General features: G+C 38.9%; 1 protein-coding gene across 1 annotated transcript in view; it reads left to right on the top strand.

Moving 5' to 3' along the window:
* The window catches only part of LOC140197951 (low-density lipoprotein receptor-related protein 1-like), a 2,495,129-nt gene that overhangs the window by 1,925,132 nt on the left and 545,748 nt on the right, over window positions 1-24,249 (top strand). The window contains exons 34-36 of the mRNA XM_072258609.1: window positions 202-342; window positions 3,075-3,200; window positions 4,928-5,059. Coding sequence (XP_072114710.1) covers window positions 202-342; window positions 3,075-3,200; window positions 4,928-5,059 — 399 coding nt within the window. The remainder of the gene's footprint in view (window positions 1-201; window positions 343-3,074; window positions 3,201-4,927; window positions 5,060-24,249) is intronic.

The raw sequence follows: 24,249 nt of genomic DNA, 5'->3' as shown, positions 1-24,249 counted from the left end.
ACAATTTCTTTTCTTTGGTATTCATTAAGGAGAAGGATATTGAATTGTGTAAGGGAAGGGAAACAAGTAGGGAAGTTATGGAAACTATGATGATAGTAATAACATGACTTCTCATTTTTTTTTCTAACGTAAAATTATAATTTAATTGAGAAAGTAGAATAAAAACATTCATGTAAAGAGGTGATCTAACTGTTTTTGAAGGAGACAAGCTCTGGTGGGCTGATCGGGCATCTGGATGGATTGGAATGTGCAACAAAGAGGACGGTTCAGAGCCTGTGGTCATGAGGAAAAATATTGCAACTGTACTGCATATGAAAGTCTATGGAAAAGAGACTCAACAAGGTAAGAAGAAAGCCAAAGATCATTTTTGTACTGCAGATGGTGCAGCAGAAACCATTGTTTTCCTAAGGGACAGGATGCTCCAGTGAGTCGTTCAATAAACAATTAACTCCAAAACTCAGAAGCTTTGCCTGAGGGCTAAAGTATTACAAGAATTAATTTGCTAAGCCTGTATCGGCAAATGTGGACCTGTTTATCATCTAAAGTAAGGAAAAGCTATCAATGTTCATTAGGTAAGAGACAAAGCCGTCGAAATATGAAGAGTTGCTCCATCAATCTCAGAGCGGCTTCATTGTGGCAGTAGATGAGGCTATGGACCAGCAAGGAATAAGGATTGGAATTAAAATGGTTGGCCACCAGGAAATCCTGCTTGTTGTGGATGGAGCAAAGCTGCTTGACAAAATGGTTCCCCAGTCTATATCAGATCCCAACGATGTAGAGGAAGCTGCATCGGGTGCAGCAGATACGGTAGCTATCCTTGACAGACTCGCAGGTGAGGTGTTGTCTCACCTGGAGAGACTGGTTGGAGCCTTGAATGGAGATGAGGGAGGAGATGAATGGGTTCCATTGATGTGGCCTGACATGCTGACTCCTTCCAACATTTAGTGTGTGTTATATAGATTGTTTTCTTGGAAAACCCAAACTCCAGATGCAGAAACTCTGAAAAACATTTCAAGAAGGGACATTGGATTGATACTTAGTTTAGTTCTTCTAAGTAATAACATTTTGGCTTTGAAGAAGTCTGCATTTAGATAAAAATAGGTTTAGCCACTTCTAGTGATGGAAAAAATGTATATTTCTTTATGGGGAATAAACTGTTTGAGTCTGAAAGGTTGGGTAGGTCCAAACAAGGTAATGAGAAAATATGAAAGTAAAGAACAATTTAATGTTTTAACAAGCTCTGCAGTTTACACATTGCAAGCTTTGGAGTCATAAAGCATTGGATGCAGGTCTCTTCAGACATTTAATTGGGTGCTGAAGATAATTAGCACCACCGCATCGAGGAAATAAATAGATAATTGGTTGCGATGTTATCCAGTTACTACTGTGACTTAAACCTTCCTTGTTTTGCTTTGGATTAGTGAAGAATTTTCTATGTCTGTTTTGTTTTCAATTTAGCCTGAGATTTCTTTTGCCCACTTTTTACTGTTTTTCCTGGGGATAATTCGTGATAATTAGGATGCAAGAGTGAGAGTCATGAGGTATTTGCAAAACACAGACAAAATAATATGCTGACAGTTATATCATCTTGGGTTAGAACTAGCTTGATGTGTGGTTCTCTGGACTTTCTGGCAGCAACATTCCAATGATTTATTGTCCTGCTGTTTAGAAATCCTGGCTCACTTATAACTGGAGCCTTGATTCCCACGATCCATTTAAACTCTGTGCACCATTTCCTGCCTCCATTAAACTCATGGTTTTTATGAAAAATTCAGTGCACTTCCACGTAACATTTAAAAAAAAAAATTAGAAGTATGTCATATTATAACATCCAATAGTCTGGAAAAATGATGGATTATCAAAGGTTTACCTTAGTTTGGCATAAAAAAATTGGGAATCCCTGGATTAGGGTAAAGCAAAAAAGGTTTGTTACAGCTGTAATTTTTATTGTCATTGCATGGCACTAGATATTGACTAACCAAACCCTCCTGCCTCAGCTATGTTTTTGTTTATGCACCAGAGAGAAGGAAGTACAAAGACAATAGAAAAAAATGTCACTTTATTTTAAAAAAATGAAGTTGGTGTACCATGAGCTGAGTTTGGACAACAAGCTGCTTTTGTCATTCTGTGTTTATTACAAATCCAATTTGGAAAGTTTCTCAGTTCTAGTTCAACTGTACAGATTTGGCCCAAGTATCTCAAATGGAACTGGCATATGTATACTGGAATTCGGAATAACATTGGCAAATTAAATTGACGACCCTCAGAAGCTCAATGATCTGTCATCAAGGATCACACAATGATTATTTTTAATTCAGAGTCGTAACTCCAAAATATATCTTTTGGCCCAATTTTGAATGTTGTCATCGATTGGGTTCATTTATTATGTGCCATGTCATTTCATCTGGGTGATCTTGTTTTTTTCCATGACCATTATTGTTCTTAGCAAATTTTTCTGCAGAAATTGTTTGAAATTACCACCTTCTGGGCAGTGTCTTTACAAGTTGGGTGACCCCAGACGTTATCAGCATTCTTCAGAGATTATCTGCCTGGTGCTACACCTCGTCCAAGGGTAACCTGCAGGCTAGTGGAGGGAAGGAGTGCCTTAAACCTCCTTTGGTAGAAATGTATCTCCACCCTGTCACCTTGATGGGGTATTTGTATTAAATGTTATTCCTACACAACTTTATTCACTACCAATTTGCACTTTTTTTATGTTCCTGGTGAGAACTGAACCTAACTTATCTCTACAGGAATTTATACTGTGAAGTAGAAGGGTCAAGATGCAGCAAAAAAAGAGCATAAGCACAACAGGACAATCATCATAATTTTTAACAACAGATAGGCTGATACCATTACTGCAGTTTGATTTAATGTTTCATTATTCTAACAAAGTGTGCTTTTCTGAGCTCTTACACGAGATATTTCAGTTCCTACTTCGAATGCAGTTATTTTCATCAATCATTTTGACGTAGATCATTGTACAGTCAGGAGAAATCTCATTATTCATGTAGAATATAGCTAACTGAAGTGATTGGTAGCTCCTGAGAACTGATTTTATATTCCCCATTTAGGTACTAATCTGTGCAGTGTTAACAACGGTGGCTGCTCTCAGCTCTGTCTGCCAGTCTCCGAAACAAGAATAACATGCAAGTGTACTGTGGGCTATAGACTGCACAGGGACAAAATGTCATGTGCAGGTAAGTGTTACCATCATTTGAATGAACCAACTCTGGTTTGAGCTGATGTTCAATTATTCTCTTAGTTCCTTGTTCTGGTCATGTCAAACCTGATTTAGAGTCATTCATGAATGCTTACTGCTGTTTTTCTTTGCAAGATGGAGCACTGTTCCTAAAATGGTATGGTAGCATAGTGGTTAGCACAATGTTTTACAGTACCAGTAACCCAGGTTCATTTCCTGCTGCTGACTGTATGTTGCAAGGACGTGGTGGTGGTACGAACCCAAGTGCTGAACACAGGCGCGGAGGCCAAGTCGGGAGGCATTGGTCTTAGTGAGTGTAGAATTGGTATCCAGAAAGAGTCTTTAGCCAAAGTCTTGGTTTTAGTAGAGAATTCAGGAACGATGCTAGACTTAGAACTGGTAGTCCCAAGAACCATGAAACAAGGTTACTCATACAAGAGTCAACCAACGAACTGGCAATTCCTTGTGGTCACAGGGTCTTTATCCTGCAGTTTCGGATGGGAAGCAGGTTTGTGTAGTTAGTGGAACCTGGGAATGATTGGAATTTAAATGAGGTGATTGAGGCCCAATTTCTGAGGTAAGTGGCATGGTAGGGGGATTGCCAGAAGGGACCATGACACTGTAAGGAGTTTGTATCCTACAACTGTCCAAAAACATACCGTTTGGTAGGTTAATTAGTCAATATAAACTGTCCCATGATTAGGCCAATGTTAAATTGAGGGTTGCTGGGTGGCACCCGCACAAAGAGCCCATTCTGCACTGTATCTCAAAAAATAAGGAAATAAAAATAAAGGTAGGTACACTGCTACAACATGAATTGACGAGCTTAGATTCCCAGCTTAACTCCTTTTATAGAGAGCAGAACGTTTAATGTTTTTAAATGATTTGTGTGGAGAGCTAGCCTTTAAAGTGTTAGAGTATGTACAGCTGAAAATAGAAGAAAAGAAGTAGCAGAGCAGACCTGGTTCTGGAATTTACTTCACCAGAGACTTGTTTCTGAACTGCCATATTGTTATTAAAGTGGCTTGCTTTAAAATGTCTGTAGAGTCAAACAGTTTAGATTCTGTTGATTACATCGAAGCCTATATTTTTGCAGTTGTGTTTTTCTCATTTTTTTGGTCTGTATATTTCTATTATGAAAGATGATACTTGTAGCTGGTAACCTGATCCTTCACTGTTGACATTTAGACAGCTTTGTGAAGCTTTATGAAACTTAATATAAGTTTTCCATTCTCTGCTCTTTCAATTGTGGCATTTGGTCACTGAACATCTTAATGAAACCAGATCAGCTTTTCATCATTGTACATGACTATACATCCCTATTAAAATAAAACAATAATCAAAACCTTCTTACTTTTGAAAATAAAAAATGTATTTTAATAATTATCTGGTGATAAACTCTTTGTATTATGAAAATAATCATTCAGACCATTAAAATAATCATTTGTTTCTCCCTGCTGACCAATAAACAAAACAGATTCAAGCCCATGTTAAATGTGAAGCATATTGAATCACATATCATTATTGGCTAGGGGATAAAACTGAATAAATGTTGTCAATCAGTGCTTCGAACTGTTTTCTGTTTGAAGGTTATTTCATATTATTCGAGGTCAAGAACTGACATTGAATGCAGAATATCAATGAAAAGAAGGAAATATATAGCTAAATGGGAGCTTACTTTCTAATTTACATATAGAAAATAAAGAGGAGAAATTTATTTATCAGGTTTGGACTCTTTCCTGATGTACTCTGTTCATGAAGAAATCCGAGGGATATCACTGGAACCCAATGATAGATCAGATGCCTTGCTGCCAATATCGGGGACATCGCTCACAGTAGGAATAGACTTCCATGCAGGTTTGTTCCTCTTCCATATTTGTCAGAGTTTGAAGTATTAATGAATTCCTATTCATTGGAGCTAGATAAACATAACAATATTGGACAATCAATAACTTTTCATCATATTGAGTCATAGGTTAAACGATTCTGAAGCAACAATATTTCTGAATAAGTATTCAGTATATCCTTTATGTTTTGTTTCATTTTGTTTTCTAAATGCAGGAGTCTTGTGTTTCAACAAATCAAAGTAACATAGAAATATATCAAGAGGCGATGGCTGGACAGATTCTTGTTTGAATGTGTTGTATGTGACAGAGATGTTAGTAAATGGCTGTTTGATTGACATATTGGCTAAGAATGTCATTAATGCTATTATTCACTGGATGGTTATTTCTCCTTGTTTGAACACGGGGTCAAAATCCTTTACTGACCTGCAAGTAAATTAGACATGTGAACAATATCTTGAAAGTATTACTTTTCATGGTGTGCATACAGTGCATACAGTTGTTCTGACATCCAGATAAGTGTTTGGTCTGTTATTTCAACCTGCCTATATATTATCACTCGAATTTAAATATTTGCTGTTCGCTCTTTAAACTTTTTTGTCAGAGAATTTGTTGTTTCTTTTCACTCTAAGTCCTAGATTTTAATTCAGTTCCACCTCTGTTCTACAGCAAACCATGCCAGTGCATTCAATCATTCCTCAAAGATAAAACCTTCCTGATAAAATTCTTGTAAATCCCCTCCTTATCCCTTCTATTACAATCATATCTTTTCCATAATGTGATGAGCAGAATTATAAATAGAAGTCACACTGTGATCTTATTTTGGATTAAATTATACCATAGTGCCTCTCATATTATTTGCCTTGACTAATAAATAAAGCACCATTTTGTAGTGCTTAGCGATGACCGTGTGAGTTTCCTCCAGGTGCTCTGGTTTCCTCCCACAGTGCAAAGGTGTACCGGTTGATAGGTTTATTCATCATTGTATATCCTCGCATGATTAAGCTAGGGTTAAATTGGGGCTTTCAGGGTAGTGCAACCCAAAGGGGCGGAAGATCTTACTCCGCAGTGTATCTCAATAAAGAAATAAGATTATTTATCTTATTAAGATAAATATTCCGACAGTAAAACATTGTATAAGTGGGACAGTATATTGACTGGTTGCATCATAGCCTGTTATGGAAATACCATACAATACCACACCACGCCTTTGAATAGAAAATCCAACAAAAAGTAGTGCATGCAGCACAATGGCCAAGATATATGATCATAACCCTCAAGGAACCTTTGCTTCTCCATTCCTCTAAATACTCTTCCATTTATTATATAGTCCCTTCCTTTGTTTACCTGTAGGTTATGTTTTCAACCTAACTGTCTTTTTCATTGATATACTCTGCCAAAGCACTGCACCTCACCCTCAAGCCAATTTCCATGTCATATCAGGTATCACAGTACTGTAGTAGTTAGCGTGGCACTATTACAGCTCAGGGCATTGCGGTTCAGAGTTCAATTCTGGCATCCCCTGTAAGGAGTCCATATGTTCTCCCTGTGAATGCATGGGTTTCCTCCGGGTGCTCCAATTTCCTCCCACAGTCCAAAGAAGTACAGGTTAGGTAGGTTAATTGGTCATTGTAAATTGACCCAGTTAGGATAAGGTTAATTCGGGTAGTATGGCTCCTTAGGCTGGAAGGGCCTGTTCTGTGCTGTACTTTCAGATAAATAAATAACTTCCAAACTTCCTAATCGCATCCCCTAAGGCTGAATTCTACCTTATTAATGGTCACTGCAAAAAGGAGCCCAACTGGAAATGACCTACCCAGTCACCTTTATCCTTCGGGGTAGTGAATACAGCTGACAGATTCTCTCTCAATTCCACAGGTTACAGCTTGTTGGTGACTGTTTAAGCCTCAGTGTATATTGGAATACCATCCTTGTGCAATACACACAAAATTCTGGAAGAACACAGCAAGTGATGTGGTATCTATGAAGGTTAGGTGACCCAGGTTGAGGAAACAAGAGTGCGACAAGACCACTACTTCCGAACACCATGAAGAATTTATCATGAAACACAGACAACCCCCCCAGCCCACCTTTTTGCCGCCTTCAAATCAGCAGTCTAATCCATTCGGTGGATTGAGAAGCCCTCAGGTCTTACTAACATATCTGGCTTGTCCAGAGAGAGTCACATCCCCATAAAGCAGAGAATGCAGCAATTCCTCATTTCCCTCTCAGACAGCAATTTTGTCCTTGGGTCCTCAATCTTGTTCTCCAGTGACTGCATATTTGCTAATAAGATGCAGGGTAGAGGAAGTTTTACACTTCAACGTTTTAATCAAGCTTGGAGCCTTCCTGTCCCTCCTCTTTTTCTGCTTAAAGGTGTCCTACCTGCATTCCTGAGAGTTAAGTCTGCTGAGTCCTTCAGAAGATCATGAATATGCTAGTTTTGTTGAGACGGTTCAAAAGTACATTACTTGAAAGAAAATTACAGGCTGCAGATTACAGTGAGAGTAGTTCGGAAGAAGTATAAGCTTTGTAAGCTGCCCGCAAAGTATTGCTGTGTGTCATCAGCACCATGTTGATTGTTTTGCAACAATCTTACACTCAACAACAAGACCAAGGAATTGATAATGGACCTTCAAGGAAAAGGTCCTGAAGTCTTCAGGAAGACTTCTTCTATTCCATTTTTTAATAATATCATAGTCATTATGGATGTAGACTCAACTTCACATTTCCACCTAACTCTAATGCTTGAATTAAAAATAAACATCCTGTTTTTGCTGATCATTGAAGGAGAGAGTTCCAAAAATTTGCAATCCTCTAAGAGAAAACATTTTGCCTCATTTTTGTTTAAGCCGTGTGAATTCATTATTTTGAAAAAAAGTGTTGCCTCGTTTTCTCCCAAGGAAATATCCACTCTGTGAGAACCTTATGTAACACCTGTGTGGTCTTGTCTCATGTGACTGGTTGCTGCACTCTTTATGAGAAAATCAAATTACATAGTACTACACTAGGTAATAGTAGGCCACAGAAGCTCTAGATATCGGAAGGAGGCAGTAAATAGATAACATACACTTGTAGAGGTATTTTTGTTTATAAAAATAGCAATATACAAAATGTTTATGAGTAAGAACAATTCAAAATTGGAACATTCTGTCTAATCAAATTCCTTTTTAGTGAGAATCAGTGAGATTCATTACAATAACTTTTATTTCTCCAATTTCTCTAATTAGATCTAATGTTATTCCCTTTTTAAAGGCATACAAATAAACTCCTTTCATGACAATTCTCCAACATCAGAACCTTTAAACAAAGTATCTCATTCAGTAACTTATCAAAGTCTTTGCAAAAATAATCAGTACTCCAGAAAATCAAATTCAGATCCTTCGAATGAAAACTAAACTTATTCATCCAATCGTATTATATCCTCTACGTCTTGAAACATTTGTTCCCATGCTGATTCTTCGATCTTGGCTGGCTTGTCATCCTGTTTCTTGATTTGTAGGATCAAATAGTGGGTCATCCCCTGATAGCTGATTCACAATACTTCAAACAAAAAACAACTTGTCCTCTATATAACCCATAAGTTCTTATCTGCATTCTATTTTCTATTTCAGTGTACTAAGTCCCCTCCTTTACTCCCTGTATACGCAAGACTGTGTCGCCACCCACAGCTCTAATCTGCTAATTAAATTTGCCGACAGCACTACACTGATTGGCCTTATCTCAAACAATAACGAGATGGCCTACAGGGAAGAGGTCATCTCTCTGACACAGTGGTGTCAAGAAAATAACCTCTGCCTCAATGTCGTAAAATCAAAGGAGCTGGTTGTGTATTATAAGGAGGAATGGAGATGGGCTAACCCCTATTGACATCAATGGATCTGGGGTGGAGAGGGTGAACAGCTTTAAGTTCCTTGGCATAAACATCACTGAAGACATCACATGCTGTGTGGTGAAAAAGGCACAACAGCACCTCTTTCACCTCAGACGGTTGAGGAAATTTGGTATGGGCCCCCATATCCTAAGAACTTTCTACAGGGGCGCAGTTGAGAGCATCCTGACTGGCTGCATCACTGCCCGGTATGGGAACTGTACCTCCCTTAATCGCAGGATTCTACATATCTATAGTTGTAAACGTCCCATGATTCAGGACATTTACAAAGACAGGTGAGTAAAAAGGGCCCGTAGGGTCATTGGGGACCTGATTCACCCCAACCACAACCTATTCTAGCTGCTACCATCCAGGAAACGGTACTGCAGCATAAAAGTCAGGACCAATAGGCTCCGGGACAGATTCTTCCACCAGGTCATCAGACTGATTAACTCACGCTGATTTGAGCATATTCTATATTACACTGACTGTTCTATTTATTACAAATTATTATATATTACTATGATTGCACATTTAGACGGAGATGTAATATAAAGATTTTTACTCCTCATGTATGTGAAAGATGTAAGAAATAAAGTCAATTCAACTCAGATTAACTCAATATCACACTATCACTTCCAAACATTTCTCAATTACTACACTACTCAACAAATTTCACTCACAAATTATGCACTCAGTAAAATTCTAAAAGTAAATTGTAAAAGGAACAATAAAAGTCTTTTAACTCACCATATCCCTTGGTATGATTTTACAGAATAAATTCCTAATTACATGGGAGAGATCTTGGACACTATTCTGCCGATACTGTCTCACTATCGCTGCTGTTTGTTATAGCTGAGCTTCAATAGAACTTTTATCAATATCATCTCTCCTCCAGGCATTTCACCCTGAGGTTTTCAAGCAAGTAAGGTAGAGATGCTTCACTTTTAAGAGTTTATATCTTTAGCTTCTAATAGTTTGTCTCATTTCTATCGCTTGACCGTGCCTGCATCAACCACGCCTTGTTCTCGCATAGCTTTTTTCCCCCCAAGTTCTCTCTTTTAAAAAAAAATCAATAAACCTTGTTTTCATCCCTCCACAGGTGAAGCTTTCTAACGTTACATATTTGGGTTTAATTAACCTGTGTTACACTTATAAAGGCTGCTGAGGATCGTAAATGTTTTGATTGTTCCCTCTGACTGAGCCTAGCCAGCACACCATTCAATCATAAGATAACCACACTTAGTAAACTGTCCTGAAATACTTCCAACAAGTTAACATCCTTCCTTAATTAAGGAGTCTGATAATATACCTAGTACACCAAATATGGTTCAATGTTACTCTGTACAGCTGAATTATAATCTATCTACTTCTTTGCCAATTCCTCTAGAAATAAACAATAATTCTCTTCTCATTTCCATCTGTAATAGTTCCAGCATACAAATCTTTGCTCAGACACCAGGATCCCACTGCACCTGAATCACTGAAATATCAAATCATTTATTCAGAATAGCCTTTAGGACTTTCCTTCAGGACTTGGATGTTGATGGGAAAGATATCAGAATTATCAGACATTTGTATTGGGAACAAAGAGCAGGAATGAGAGTTGAAAAAGCATAAGTGATTTTGTCCAGATTAACAGGGGAGTCAGATAGGGTTGTGTTTTCTCCACCGATGTATTCAACCTTTATAGTGAGATGATCCTAAGATAAATTAGCAGTATTCCAGGCATGAAAATTGGTAGATACAATTTGAACAACCAATTATATGCAGGTGACTCAGTGCTGATAACTACTTCTAAAGAGAGGCTTCAAGAACTACTAGATAAAGTCACCGAAAGAAGTGCAAAGAGAGAATTGACCATCAACTGCAAGAAGACTGAATATATGGTTGTCACAAAGAAAATGAAATACAAAAATGCCGACTGAACAATTAAACAAACATGAAAGTCAATTACTTAGGGTCAGGTTGTTGGTGAAATTAGAAGAAGGATTGGGGTTGCTAAATGCACATTTGAGTGTTTGAGCAAGCTACAAAAGAAATGTAGGATTTTAGAGATAGAGAGAGGACAATCTGCAGAAATGTGGTTTTTGAGAAGAATAACGAAAATATTGTGGAAGGACAGAGTAACAAATGAGGAAGTGTTGTGAAAATCCAGCATAAGAAGAGAGCTGATATCAATCAGGGAGCTGCAGCTGGAACTTCTGGGACATGTACAGTGCCTATAAAGAGTATTCACCCCCTTGAAAGTTTCCATGTTTTATTGTTTTACAACTTTGAGTCACAGTGGATTTAATTTGACTTTTTGACACTAATCAACAGGAAAAGACTCTTTCATGTCAAAGTGAAAACAGATCTCTACAAAGTTATCTAAATTACTTACAAATATAAAACACAAAATAACTGACTGCTTAAGCATTCACCGCCTTAATGCGACACATCAAATTGTCACTGGGGCAGCCAATTGGTTTTAGAAGTCACATAATTATTTAAATGGAGATTATCTGTGTGCAGTCAAGGTGTTTCAATTGATTGTGGTAAAAACACACTTGTATCTGGAAGGACCTCCTGTTAGTAAGTCAGTATCCTGGCAAAAACTACAACATAAACATGAAAAAACACTCCAAGCAACTCCGCAAAAATGTTATTGAAAAGCACAAGTCAGGATACAAGAAAATTTCCAAGTCAATGAACATCCCTTGGAGTACAGTTAAGTCAATCATCAAGAAATGGAAGGAATATAGCACAGGTGTAAATCTGCCTAGTGCAGTCCATCCACAAAAACTCAGTGACCATGCAAGAAGGCGACTAGTGAGGGAGGCCACCAAGAGAGCTATGACAACTCTAGAAGAGTTAAAAACTTTAGTGGTAGAGATGGGAGAGACTGCGCATCCAACAACTTTAGCCCGGGTGTTTCACCAATCGCAGCTTTATGGGAAAGTGGCAAAGGGAAAGCCACCGTTGCAAAAAAAGCTCACATGAAATCTCGGCTAGAGTTTACCAGAAGGCATGAGGGAGACTCTGAAGCCAGCTGAAAGAAGGATCTATGGTCTGATGAAACCAAAGCTTTTTGGCCATCAGACTAAATGCTATGTTTAGCGTAAGCCAAACACTGCACATCATCAAAAACACACCATCCGTACCATGAAACATGGTGATGGCTGCATCGTGCTGTGGGGATGCTTCACTGCAGCAGGTCCTGGAAGGCTTGTGAAGGTAGGGGGTAAAATGAATGCAGCAAAACACAGAGAAATCCTAATGAAGTCTGCAAGAGAACTGCAACTTGAGAGAAGATTTGTTTTCCATCAAGACAGTAGCCCCAAGAATAAAGCCAAGGCTACACAGGAATGGCTTAAAAACAACAAAATTTATGTTTTGGAGTGGCCAAGTCAGAGTTTAGACATCAATCCAATTGAGAATTTGTGGCTGGAATGGAAAAGGGCTATTCACTCACAATCCCCATGCGATTCGACAGAGCTTGAGCAGTTTTGTAAGAAGAATGGGGCAAAGTTGCCTTGTGCATATGTGCAAAGCTGATAGAAACCTATCCACACAGACTCAAGGCTGTAATTGCTACCAAAGATGCATCTACTAAATACTGACTTAAAGCGGGTGAATACTTACGTAATCAATTACTTTGTGTTTTATATTTTTAATTAATTTAGATCATTTTGCAGAGAAAACTTTCGGGGGGGTGGAATTCACTGCACTGGGAAAAGTGAAGTTCAAACATCTTGCACTCTCAGGAAAAAATTGATGAATGAAAGAGTTGTGGTCAGCAGTGCATGACATTTATGTGTTGCATCAAGGGATGAACAGGGAAAAATTTTGAAGAGCCTATTAGAACTTCTTAGATTAAAGACACATGAAAGACCATGATTGCCTACGTCATACAACATAGCACATAATGATTGTTTTTCCTTGTGGTCCCAATGGAAGCATGGATACATCTGCTTTTTTGGTTTATGCCTACTTTTCATTAAAATAGTGGGAGGAAACTGTGATCTCTACACTGGGTGTGATAGTAGGAGAATTGGAGGGAGGCGATTGTTCCTGCAAAATGGAATCACCTGAGAATAAACAATTCTATTCAACAGACTGAGTCCAGTTTATTGCAATGTTTAAAGCGTTGCTCTAGGTTAGGAACCTGGGCTCCCCTTAGGAATGTAGAATTATCCACTATAGATCAATATTTACATACTTCTCCTACCATCATACCGATACTGTGGTGTGAAAAGAGTCACTCACATTGTCCATTATTCCTGTTGAACAAAGCTTGTTTATTTCAATTGAGCTTACAGTTGAAAATGGGAAACATTTGTTCATGCTTTCTCTCCAAATGTACAGATACTGATATTTTTATGCATAATCAGAGACAAAAGTACACCTTACAATATTTTCATCCACTGCACAAACATACTCTTAAAGCCAATCAAGTTGAAAAGACCTCATGATCATCAATCGCACCTGTAGTGTGGGAAAGGAATGTATTGTTCTTGCCTTGTTATTGTCTAGCGCTGTATAGAAACACACTGTCTTCACTTCAACAATCCTCCCACGGAAAACTTGCTGGTGCTACTTATGTGTGTGGCAAACACAGTCTCAGCACTCTCTCTAAACCATTCCTTAAAAGTTCAAAGTAAATGTATTGTCAAAGTACATATTTGTCACCATGTACAATCCTGGGATTCATTTTCTTGGGGGCATACTCAATTAATCCATAATAGAATAATAACCATAATAGAATTAATGAAAGACCGCACCAACTGCCTGTTCAACCAATGAGCAATAAACAACAAACTGCAAATACAAAAAGAAATAAATAATAATAAATAAATAATTGAGAGAACGTGAGATGAAGCGTCCTTGAAAGTGAGTCCATACATTATGGGAATGTTTCAATGATGGAGTAAGTGAAGCTGAGTGAAGTCATCCCCTTTGGTTCAAGAGTCTGATGGTTGATGGATAATAACTGTTCCTGAACCTGGTAGTGTGAGTCTTGTTGTTCCTATACCTTTTTCTTCATGGCAGCAGTGAGAAGAGAACATGTCCTGTGTGGTGGATGCTGCTTTCCTGTGACAGAGCTCTGTGTAGATGTGCTCAGTTGTGCGAGGGCTTAACCTGTGATGGACTGGACTGAATCCATTACTTTCTGTAGGATTTTCCATTCAAGGTATTGGGGTTTCCAGACCGGACCGTGATGCAACCAGTAAATATACTCTCCAATACACATCTGTAGAAGTTTGTCAAAGTTTTAGATGTTATGCTGAATACTTGCGATTTCTTAATGGACAGGTCCTCTAAAATAATGACACTGAGGAATTGAAATTTGCTGATAGAAGAGAGTTCACATTGTCTGACAGACTCCAGTAAGCGTGTGCATTCACTGGTTTTATTCATTACAACATAATGTTATATCTCATTGTTTTATCTTTCCTATCCATCCTTATACCTGTCCTATTCACACATTGCAATAATACATTAGTAAGAAGCTTCTGAGATATTGTACGTATTCCATCTGAAATATTTTGACATTTTCAAATATCAACAATTTACCTGGAGTGATTCATGCAGAAAGTCAATATCTCTATTTTTGATGTGTCTTCTCTCTGGTACATACTTAACGACAAGACTTTTAACCAACGTGGAATTGCATCTGCAGTCATGTTTTTGAATCTCATTTTTGTAACACACCTTTCATTAAGAAGTATGATGCACTTAGACACTGAAGACTTAGAATATTAAATTTTTTCTCCATTGCATTAAACTTCCTAGCAGCCACTTTAATTGTGGCCACTTGATGGGATTTTTTCCCGTTAACATAAATGGAATATTGATGAAGGGCTACAGTCAGTTCCAGAGGTCATTTTAAATTTTGCCACTGGTCCAAATTAATTTTTGCTAGTTGGTTAGCAGAAGAACATTTGCAGTTCAACTGACCATGTCTGGGAATCCTGATTAAGAAAGCAGAACCTAAATAAAGGTTTTCCTAGTTAATTCTTTTGAACCCCTAGATTAATAGCAGGTGCCTTGAGCGCAAAGGAAATCTGTAGAATTTGAATATGTACATATGTCTTGTTCAAAAATGTAAGTAAATTGCTTTGCTGTGTGCTTGGTGTCTAATCAATTTGTTATGAGTGCATTTGCCTCAGTGCAATGCAAGAGAAGTTCAACTACATCTTAGGTGCAATTAAATGATGTAATTGAAATACCATTGCTTGCCTTCTACAAAGTCCTTGTGAAATCTTACTTTAGTGAAAAATCATTTGCTTGTGTCGGTACATTTTTATTTAATGAAATGTAGTGAGGCTAGTCCTAAGCAATATACTGCAGAAATTTTCATCTTATATGCAGAATCATAAATTGTTCTGAATAAAGGCTTCAATACATGGGACTATGTCTGTAACAGGAATACCTATAAAACCATTGACATAGGAGTCAAATTAGGCCTTTTGGCCCTTCAAGTCTGCTCCATTATTCTATCATGGCTGATTTGTTATATCTTTCAACCTCATTCTCCTGTCTTCTCCCTGTAACCTTTGACACCCTTACTAATTGAGAACCTACCTACCTCTGAAAGCACACCACTTAGTAGAAAATGAATGCACAAATAATAAAAAATGGATATGATCTCAATTACCACAAAGAAATGGGTGCCAGGTGACCAGTGCTATAAACAAATGTTCTGGTGTGATTGACATAGGCAGAAATCAGAAAGTGCTGCAACAGTTCTGAAAATCGATATTGATGTTAGAAATTAATCTGGCTCAGAAAACCAAGATAGGGAACCTTGGTTTTCAAGACATGTTGAGGCCCTGGTTAAGAAAAAAATAAGGAGGTGCACAGCAGGTATGAGCAGGTAGGAACAAATGAAGTGCTGTGGAGCATAAGAAATGCAAGAGAACACTTAAGAAAGAAATCAGGAGGGTTCAAAGAAGGTGGTTTGAGTTATAAGGAAAGATTAAATAGGTTAGGACTTTATTCCTAAAGGGTGAAAGGTGAAAAGTTTAAGAGGAACATGAGGGGAAACTTCTTCACTCAGAGGGTCATGAGAGTGGAACGAGCTGCCAGCACAAGTGGTGCATGCGAGCGTGATTTCTATGTAAAAGAGAAATTTGGAGAGGTACATGGATGGTAGAGGTATGGAGGCTATGGGGTACCGCAAGGCTCAGTGCTGGGACCCCAGTTGTTTACAATATATATTAATGACTTAGACGAGGGAATTAAATGCAGCATCTCCAAGTTTGCGGATGACACGAAGCTGGGCGGCAGTATTAGCTGTGAGGAGGATGCTAAGAGGATGCAGGGTGACTTGGATAGGTTGGGTGAGTGGGCAAATTTATGGCAGATGCAATTTAATGTGGATAAATGTGAGGTTATCCACATTGGTGGCAAAAACAGGAAAACAGATTATTATCTGAATGGTGGCCAATTAGGAAAAGGGGAGGTGCAACGAGACATTATACACCAGTCATTGAAAGTGGGTATGCAGGTACAGCAGGCGGTGAAAAAGGCGAATGGTATGCTGGCATTTATAGCAAGAGGATTCGAGTACAGGAGCAGGGAGCTACTACTGCAGTAACTCCCCACTAAAGAGATCAGGAGGTATGGAGGGAAGGCTGGTACAGGGTTCTGAGTTGGATGATCAGCCATGATCATACTGAATTGCGGTGCAGGCTCGAAGGGTTGAATGGCCTACTCCTGCACCTATTTTCTATGTTTCTATGGTCCTGGTACAGGTCAACAGGAGCAGGCAGCTTAAATGGTTCTGCATAGACTAGATGGTCCAAATAGCCTGTTTCTATGCCATATTTTCCTTTGATTTTATAAGGATTCAGCTTGGCTGGCAAATCCTCACAGCAATGTAGAGTATAAATCAAAAAGCAATGGAGACTTGCAAGGAAAGTATCACCATAATCATCTGTGAATTCATTTTCATATGGATTTAACAAACCAAATTGCCAGAAATTGAGTTTGTAGGGTGTATCTGGGATGGTTTCATAAGCAAAAGGGTCAATGGTGTCAAACCAAAGGGCAACAGGCTATTATAAATCCGATCATGTGTCATGAGAGAGGAATAATTGATGAACTCATTGTTAAGGAATATAATCAGAAATTTAAATCTGCTGTTAGTGTCATAAGTATAAATTAATCATAAAGGTATGAAGGTAAATTTGAAGATCGTAAAAGAATTGATGCAAAAATAATGTGTGCTTGGGTTGTCAAATTGTTTAACTCTGGAAAGATCTCCATCGATTGGAAAACAGATAATGTCAAGGAATTGCCAGAGGAGAAAGGGGGGGGATACCAAAGCAGGAAGTAACTGGCCATTTTGCCTAATATCTGTCATCAGACAAAGGCTGAATTTCATTATCGAGAGAGTAGGAGCAGGACAAAGAGGAAATTATAATATAACAGAGTCAGCATGGTTTGAATATAGGAAAATAGAATTTGACAAATTACAGCTCTGTGAGAATGGGTAGACGTTTGTATGAAGTAAGTTGCAGGAAGCAAAAAAGAATATTAAGTTATGAGAGTGGACAAAAAATTGGCAGTGTTGTGGAGAAATGCATTACCTTGAAGAATAGAAAAGCAGAATGTTTCTTTTTAAATGGACTGAGATTATAGAATGTTGTGGCATAGAGAGAACTGAGTGTCTTTATACATGAAGCACAGAATGTGATTAACAAAGCCAATGCAATGGTGTTCTTAATTGCAAGATGTTTGGAGTGGGAGGAGATGGGAAATTTTGCTACAGTTCTACAGGGCATTAGTGACATCTCATCTGGAGTGCCACATGCATTTTTGATTTCCAAATTTAAGGAAGATATACTTGCACTAAGTACAGTTTAGATAAGATGTAGCAAATGAAATTCAACATCGACTGAGCCCAATTACCAGTCAAGATGGCACCAACTGCAGTCTCCATCAAGGTTGTGGCTCAGAATTAATTGTTTTTGTAGGTCCATGGGGATGGTTTTGGGACAGAGAGAGAGTTAGGAAGTCAGATTAAGGTTTAGGAACAGGGGAAGTTGGGGGTCAGGCCTCCCACTCCACCCTTCGTGTTTGAAGTCCAGAAAGACATCCAGAGTCCAAGCCTTCGCTCCTCACTCTAAGGACATGCATCTGTCTATGTCACTGGCACGGATATCTATTTGCCCCTGGTCAGTGAGTCCCAGCATTGGATGTTCATGTGAGCAGGAGGCAGGAGGAGGCATGAGGGTCAGTCAGTGAGAGTGGAGCTTGAGTCTGGAATTTGGGGTTTTGTGATTCTCTAGTCCGGAGGTCGATACCAAAGATGTACAAATGTCGAAATACGAATGCTGGAGACTGAAGGCCCTGAGGTCTGCTGTAGAGTTGGAGGAATATTTATCTGTGTGGGTGGAAAATTTGTTTTGCTTGAGTTTTGCTGCTTGTTGTGTTCTGTTTCAGTGCATTCTATGTTGTTCTGTCAGGCATTGTGGGCATGCTATGTTGGTGCTGGAAGGTGTGGAGATATTTGTAGGTTGCTGCCAGCATATCCTTAGGAGTGTTAGTTAACATAAATGCAACATTCCTGTCACTCCTTGAACTAGCCACCAGAGGGAGGCAGAGCTGACAAGGCCGAACCTATCTGCTACCTGCCAACTGGGCTAATTATTAGTTCATGGTTATCATCTGTGTCTTTGTTTGTAGCCCTATAAAAGTTCTTTCCCTGTTGTTTCTTTGTTCAGTCTTGGAATCATCTTTTGTAAGTGAAGTCTTGACTTTGTAGGAAACTAGAGTCTCTGAAACTTGAGTTAATTTTTTTTTTGGAGTTTAATTTTGCGTGTAAGTTTCTTAGACCCTATCCCTGTACCTCCCCTCCTAAGGAATCTAGTAAAGCCTTGTTGGATTTTTTCTTCTAATCTTGCCTGACTTGTTTCTGTAATTGGGTTCACTACTATTCATTCTAAGGGAAGTTAAAACTGAAGAAGTTACCTGGTCAGCTGTGACAACTTCCATGTGTATGTAATAAATGAATCTGACTCTAAACTACTGTACTGTGAATTTTTGAAATGAGTAACAACAAGGGTAAGTTCAAAATACAGGCAGTGTCAAAGTAATAGCCATACAATTCAATCAGCTGTTAAACTGCATTTGCCATGACCTTCAAACAGACAAAGCTTTACACCTATTTGGCTGCATGATCGGAAACACAGCTCTCAATCGGCAATCTGTTCATCAAGTCAAATGTCTTTTGACAAATGTTTACATATCAATTGCTGTTTCAAGAATGTGTTAACTACATTTTACCTGACATTGTGGCAAGCCAGGTAGTCCTGCTACCCCACAGATCTAGATTGGGAATTGAGCCCAACCTTTGGTTCTGCCTGTGCAGAGTATTTACTTTCTCCCTGTAACCATGTGGAGTTTGGTCTCCTTCCACATCCAAAAGAAGTACTGACTGGTAAGTTAATTGGCCACTGTAAGTGATCTCTTGTATAGGTGTGTGTGGAAAAGAATCAGTGGGGAGTTGATAGGCCAGGCATGTGAAAAAAGAATATATGACTTGGGAAATAATTGGAGGAATGGGATTGCTCTGAGTGGCAGTGTAGAGCAATTGAACCCAAAAACCTTATCCTGTATTGCAAAAGGAATATGAGAAAAAAATACTGTATTTTTGAATATTCAAATCTGTCCATAAACTGTACATGTTGTTCTTTGTCTCTTATTTGATTTCAGCTCTTTAGAGAGTCTAGTTTATTTTCAAACAACCTGCATACTGCAGAATATTATGATTGCTTTAATTTTTAATCTCCTTAATTTGAGTTTTCATTGTTGGACTGTATAACATGAAAAGAAACTCACCAGGCTCTGCAGCAGGACTACATGTGCCTGCCTTCAGGCCACCAATTTTCTATGGTAACTTTGGCATGTCTGTCTGGCTGTGACAATGGGAGTTTGGCAACACATGAATCAATCTGACATCTGCTTTAAGGATTGTTGTAGACAGTCCTCATTCTGTGAATGACATTGTTCATAAAAGTCATGGTCACCCCACCATCAAATTTTCCGGTCTACCTACTTGAATATCAACATTGGGATTAATAATATGATATGTGCACAAAGGCATAAATGGATAACTAATGCTTGATGATCTTGTTGCCTGTTGAATATCAACAGCAGCATTCCATAATGCAACATTTTACAAAGTACCACAATCAGTGATAATCCTGATTCGAAGTGGAAAATATGAAGCATTCAGCATGTCAGCTAGTATCCGAAAGCAGGATGCAGAATTGATGTTTCAGGTCATTACCTTTCATTGGCCTGAAATGTTAACTCTGTTTCTTTCATGATTTAAATCTTCATGATTTTCTCATTTTATTTCAAATTTCCACCATCTATAGCTTTTTGTAATTTTTTTTGTGGCCAATTAAACTAACCTCTTCTGCTTACATAATGCCTATATTCTTGCATTTCCCTCACATTCATGAGTCTATCAAAATGTTCCTTAGAAGTCTCTCGTATATCTGCTTCTCCCACCACCCCAGGCAGCATATTCCCGGCACCCACTACTCACTGTCTTAAAAATTAAAAAAAAACTTGTTCCTCACATCTCCTTTAAAATTACCCCTCTCACCTTAAGTGCATAACCTCTAGTATTAGATATTTCAGCCCTGGGGAAAAGATACTGATTGTCAACTCTATCTATGCCTCTCATCTTATAAACCTCTAGTAGATCTCCCCACAGCTTTTGCCACTCCAGGGAAAACAAACCAAGTTTGTCCAACTTTTCGTTATAGCACATTTCCTCTTATCCAGGCGGCATCCTGGTAAACCTCTTCTGCAACCTCTCCAAAACCTTGACATCCTTCCTGTAATAGGGCAACCAGAACTGTAGGTAATACTCCAGATGCAGCCTAACTAGAGCTTTATATAACTTCCTGCAACAAAACTTCCTGACATTTGAATTCAATGCCTCGACGAATAAAGACAAGCAGACCATACTGTATGCCTTCATACTGTAACCACCCTATCAGACTGCGTAGCTCCCTGGAAATGGCTATGAACTTGGACTACAAGATCCCTCTGCTCATCAACACTATTAAGGATCTTGCACTTAGCAGCGTGCTGAATTTTCTTTTGACCTACCAAAGTACATTTCACATTTGGCTGGGTTAAACGACATCTGCTATTTTTCTGTCCATATCTGCAACAGATCTATATTCCGTTGTATTTTTTGCCAGTTATCTACATGATCCATAGCACCGCCAATCTTTGTATCATCAGACTTATTAACCTACCCATCTATATTTTCATCCAGGTGATTTATGTACATCACAAACAGGAAAGATCCCGGTACAGATCCCTGTGGAATACCACTAATCACAGACCTCCAGCGAGAGTAAATCCCTTTGACCACCACCTCTGCCTTCTGTGGTAAGCTAGTTCTGAATCCAAACGGCCAATTCACCATTGATCCCATGCATCTTAATCTTTCAGATGAGCCTCCCATGAGGGACCTTGTCAAACACCTTACTAAAATCGGTCTAGACAACATCGACAGCCCTTCCTTCATCAATCACCCTTGTCACCTCATCAAAAAACTCTTATCAAGTTAGTGAAACACGACTTGCCCCATGCCGGCTTTCCCTAATTGAGTCATAGTTTTCCGAATGTTGATAAATATTATCTTGAAGAATTCTCTCCAGTAACTTCCCTAGCACTGATATGAGACTCGCTGATCTATAGATTCCAGGATTATCCCTGGTTCGCTTCTTGAAAAAAGTAGTTGTGTCCTTTTTGCTGTGGAAGGGAAGCAGATAGACATAGACACATCTTCAATTGCCTTCTTTCACAAACCTCAATGTCCAAAGAAGGTTGAGTTGATGAAAGAAACGTTACAATTTTCTGAAGAGTTCCATCATAACATAGTGTTGTACCATAAGCATTGACAGTAATACAAGATTTTGAAAGTAAAAACATAGAGTAAGTTGGAACCTATTAAGTGGAAACAAAAAAAAGTCTTTGTCTTTTTGGAAATTTTTCCATCTCTCTCTGTCACCCATATTGTACTACACCCTCAGGAAAATGTATTCTAGGTCAAACATGGTTATCACTTCATTCATTTTACCACGGCTCCTCACCTGCTTATGATTTCCTTTCTTGTCTCTTTATTTATTGATTGATTAATTGATACAGTGCAGAGTAGGCCCTTGCTGCAAGCATGGTAGTACAGGAAAGATTTTGGCATAGATAAAGCAGTGGCTGATTGGCAGGAGGCAAATAATGGGAATAAAGGGAGAATTTTCTGGTTGGCTTTTCGTGACTAGTGTGTGGCGTGTGGCCCAGTAGTTGGGGCATTGGACTAGCGATCTGAAGGTCGTGAGTTCGAGCCCCAGCAGAGGCAGCATGTTGTGTCCTTCAGCAAGGCTCTTAACCACACACTGCTCCAGTCCACCCAGCTGAAAATGGGTACCGGCAAAATGCTGAGGGTTAACCTCGCGATAGACTGGCATCCTATCCGGGGGGGGGGGGGGGGTGAATCTGTACTCTCAGTCGTTTCACGCCATGGAAACCGGCATAAGCATCGGCCTGATGAGCCTATAAGGCTTGGGACAGACTTTAACATAATTTTAACTTTTCATGAATAGTGGTGTTCTACTGGGGTCTGTGTTGGGACTGATTCTTTTTACTTATATGTTGGATGATAGAAATGATGGCTTTGTTGTAAAGTTTGCAGACAATATGAAGATAAGTGGAGGGGCAGGTAGTTTTGAGGAACTAGAGGCTACAGAAGGACAGACAGATTAGGAGAATGGGCAAAGAAGTGTGAGATGGATTGGAGAAGTGTATGGTCATGTACTTTGGTAGAAAAAATGAATGGGTTGACTATTTTCTGAATGCAGAGAAAATACAAAAATCTGAAGTGCATAGAGACTTGAGAGTCCTTATGCAGAATTTCCTAAAGGTTAATTTGCAGATTGAGTCTGTGGTGGGGAAGGCTAATGCAATGTTAGCATTCAGTTCAAAAGGACTAGAATATAAAAACAAAAATGTAATGTTGAGATTTTATAAAGCACTAGTGAAACCTCACTTGGAGTATTGTGAGCAGTTTTAGGTGCCTTATCTTAAAGGAGATGTTCTGAAACTGGAGGGGATCAAAGGAGGTTCAAAAATGATTCCAGGATTGAATGGCTGTCATAGGAAGAGTGTTTGATGGACTTGGGCCTATATTCACTGTAATTCAGAAGAAAGAGAGGTTTCAATGAAATCACCCATCAAATGGTGAAAGACTTCGATAGAGTGGATCAGAGGAGGATGTTTCCTATGGTGGGAGAGTTTAAGACCTGACGACACAGCCTCAGAATAGAGGGGTGACACTTTAGAATGGAGATGAAGAGAAATTTCTTTAGCTAGAGAGTGGTGAACCTATGGAACTTGTTGCCACGGGCAGCTCTGGAGGCTAGGTCTTTATGTATATTTAAGGCAGAGGTTGAAAGGGTTCTTGATTGGTTAGGGCATGAAGGGAAATGAGGGGGATGGCAGGATATTGGGACTGAGTGGAAAAGTGGATCAGCCATGACGAAATGGCAGCGTAGACTCTGGGCCAGATAGCCTAATTTTGCTCCTATATCTTATGGTCTTGTCGTCTTGAAGGTCTTGCTGCCCCAACAACTCCCATCAAACCCGATGAACCCTAAACTAGTTATGAGTCAATTTACAATGACCAATTAACCTGCCTGGTATACCTTTTGATTCTGAAAGGCAATCGGAGGAAACTGGACCACAGAGAGAACATACAGAGACTCCTTACAGAACGGCATCGGAATTGAACTCTGAACTCTGGAGTGCCTTGAGCTTTTATTGTTGTCACACTAACCACTATGCTGCTGTGGCACCTAAGTACGTGAACAATTGCATCCTTAGAGCAGAATAATTTTCTTGAAACCTGTGAAAATCAAGCTATCAAAAGTGTTGACATCCACCATGTCATCAGCTTCTTGAAGGATAATATGAGCAAAAGCTTACCTGTCATCTACCAATGATACCAACTTTCTGTCCTTGAAACCTTTGGCTCAGTGACTACCTTGGAGCAACGAACAACCTGCTAGAGGAACTTGGTATTTGTGTTTCTAATTATTCTTTGGTAATTTAATCTCTGAAATTTTATAAATATATCAGATATGTATCTATATGTCTATCTCTAAGCACATTAAGGGGGAACAATGTAATTGTAGTCATAATTTGTACTAAATAGACCTCTAAACTTGTGGAGCCAACAGCAATAGACCAGCTTCCAATTTCTGTATCCATGTTTCAGTATCATACTTTTTACTGTCAAATTTAATATATGCAATCCCTTG

The sequence above is a fragment of the Mobula birostris genome, chromosome 5 (assembly GCF_030028105.1).
Source record: "Mobula birostris isolate sMobBir1 chromosome 5, sMobBir1.hap1, whole genome shotgun sequence".
Lineage (NCBI taxonomy): Eukaryota > Metazoa > Chordata > Chondrichthyes > Myliobatiformes > Myliobatidae > Mobula > Mobula birostris.
Note: the sequence above shows the minus strand (reverse complement) of the source record. Positions and strands in the feature narration are given on the sequence as shown.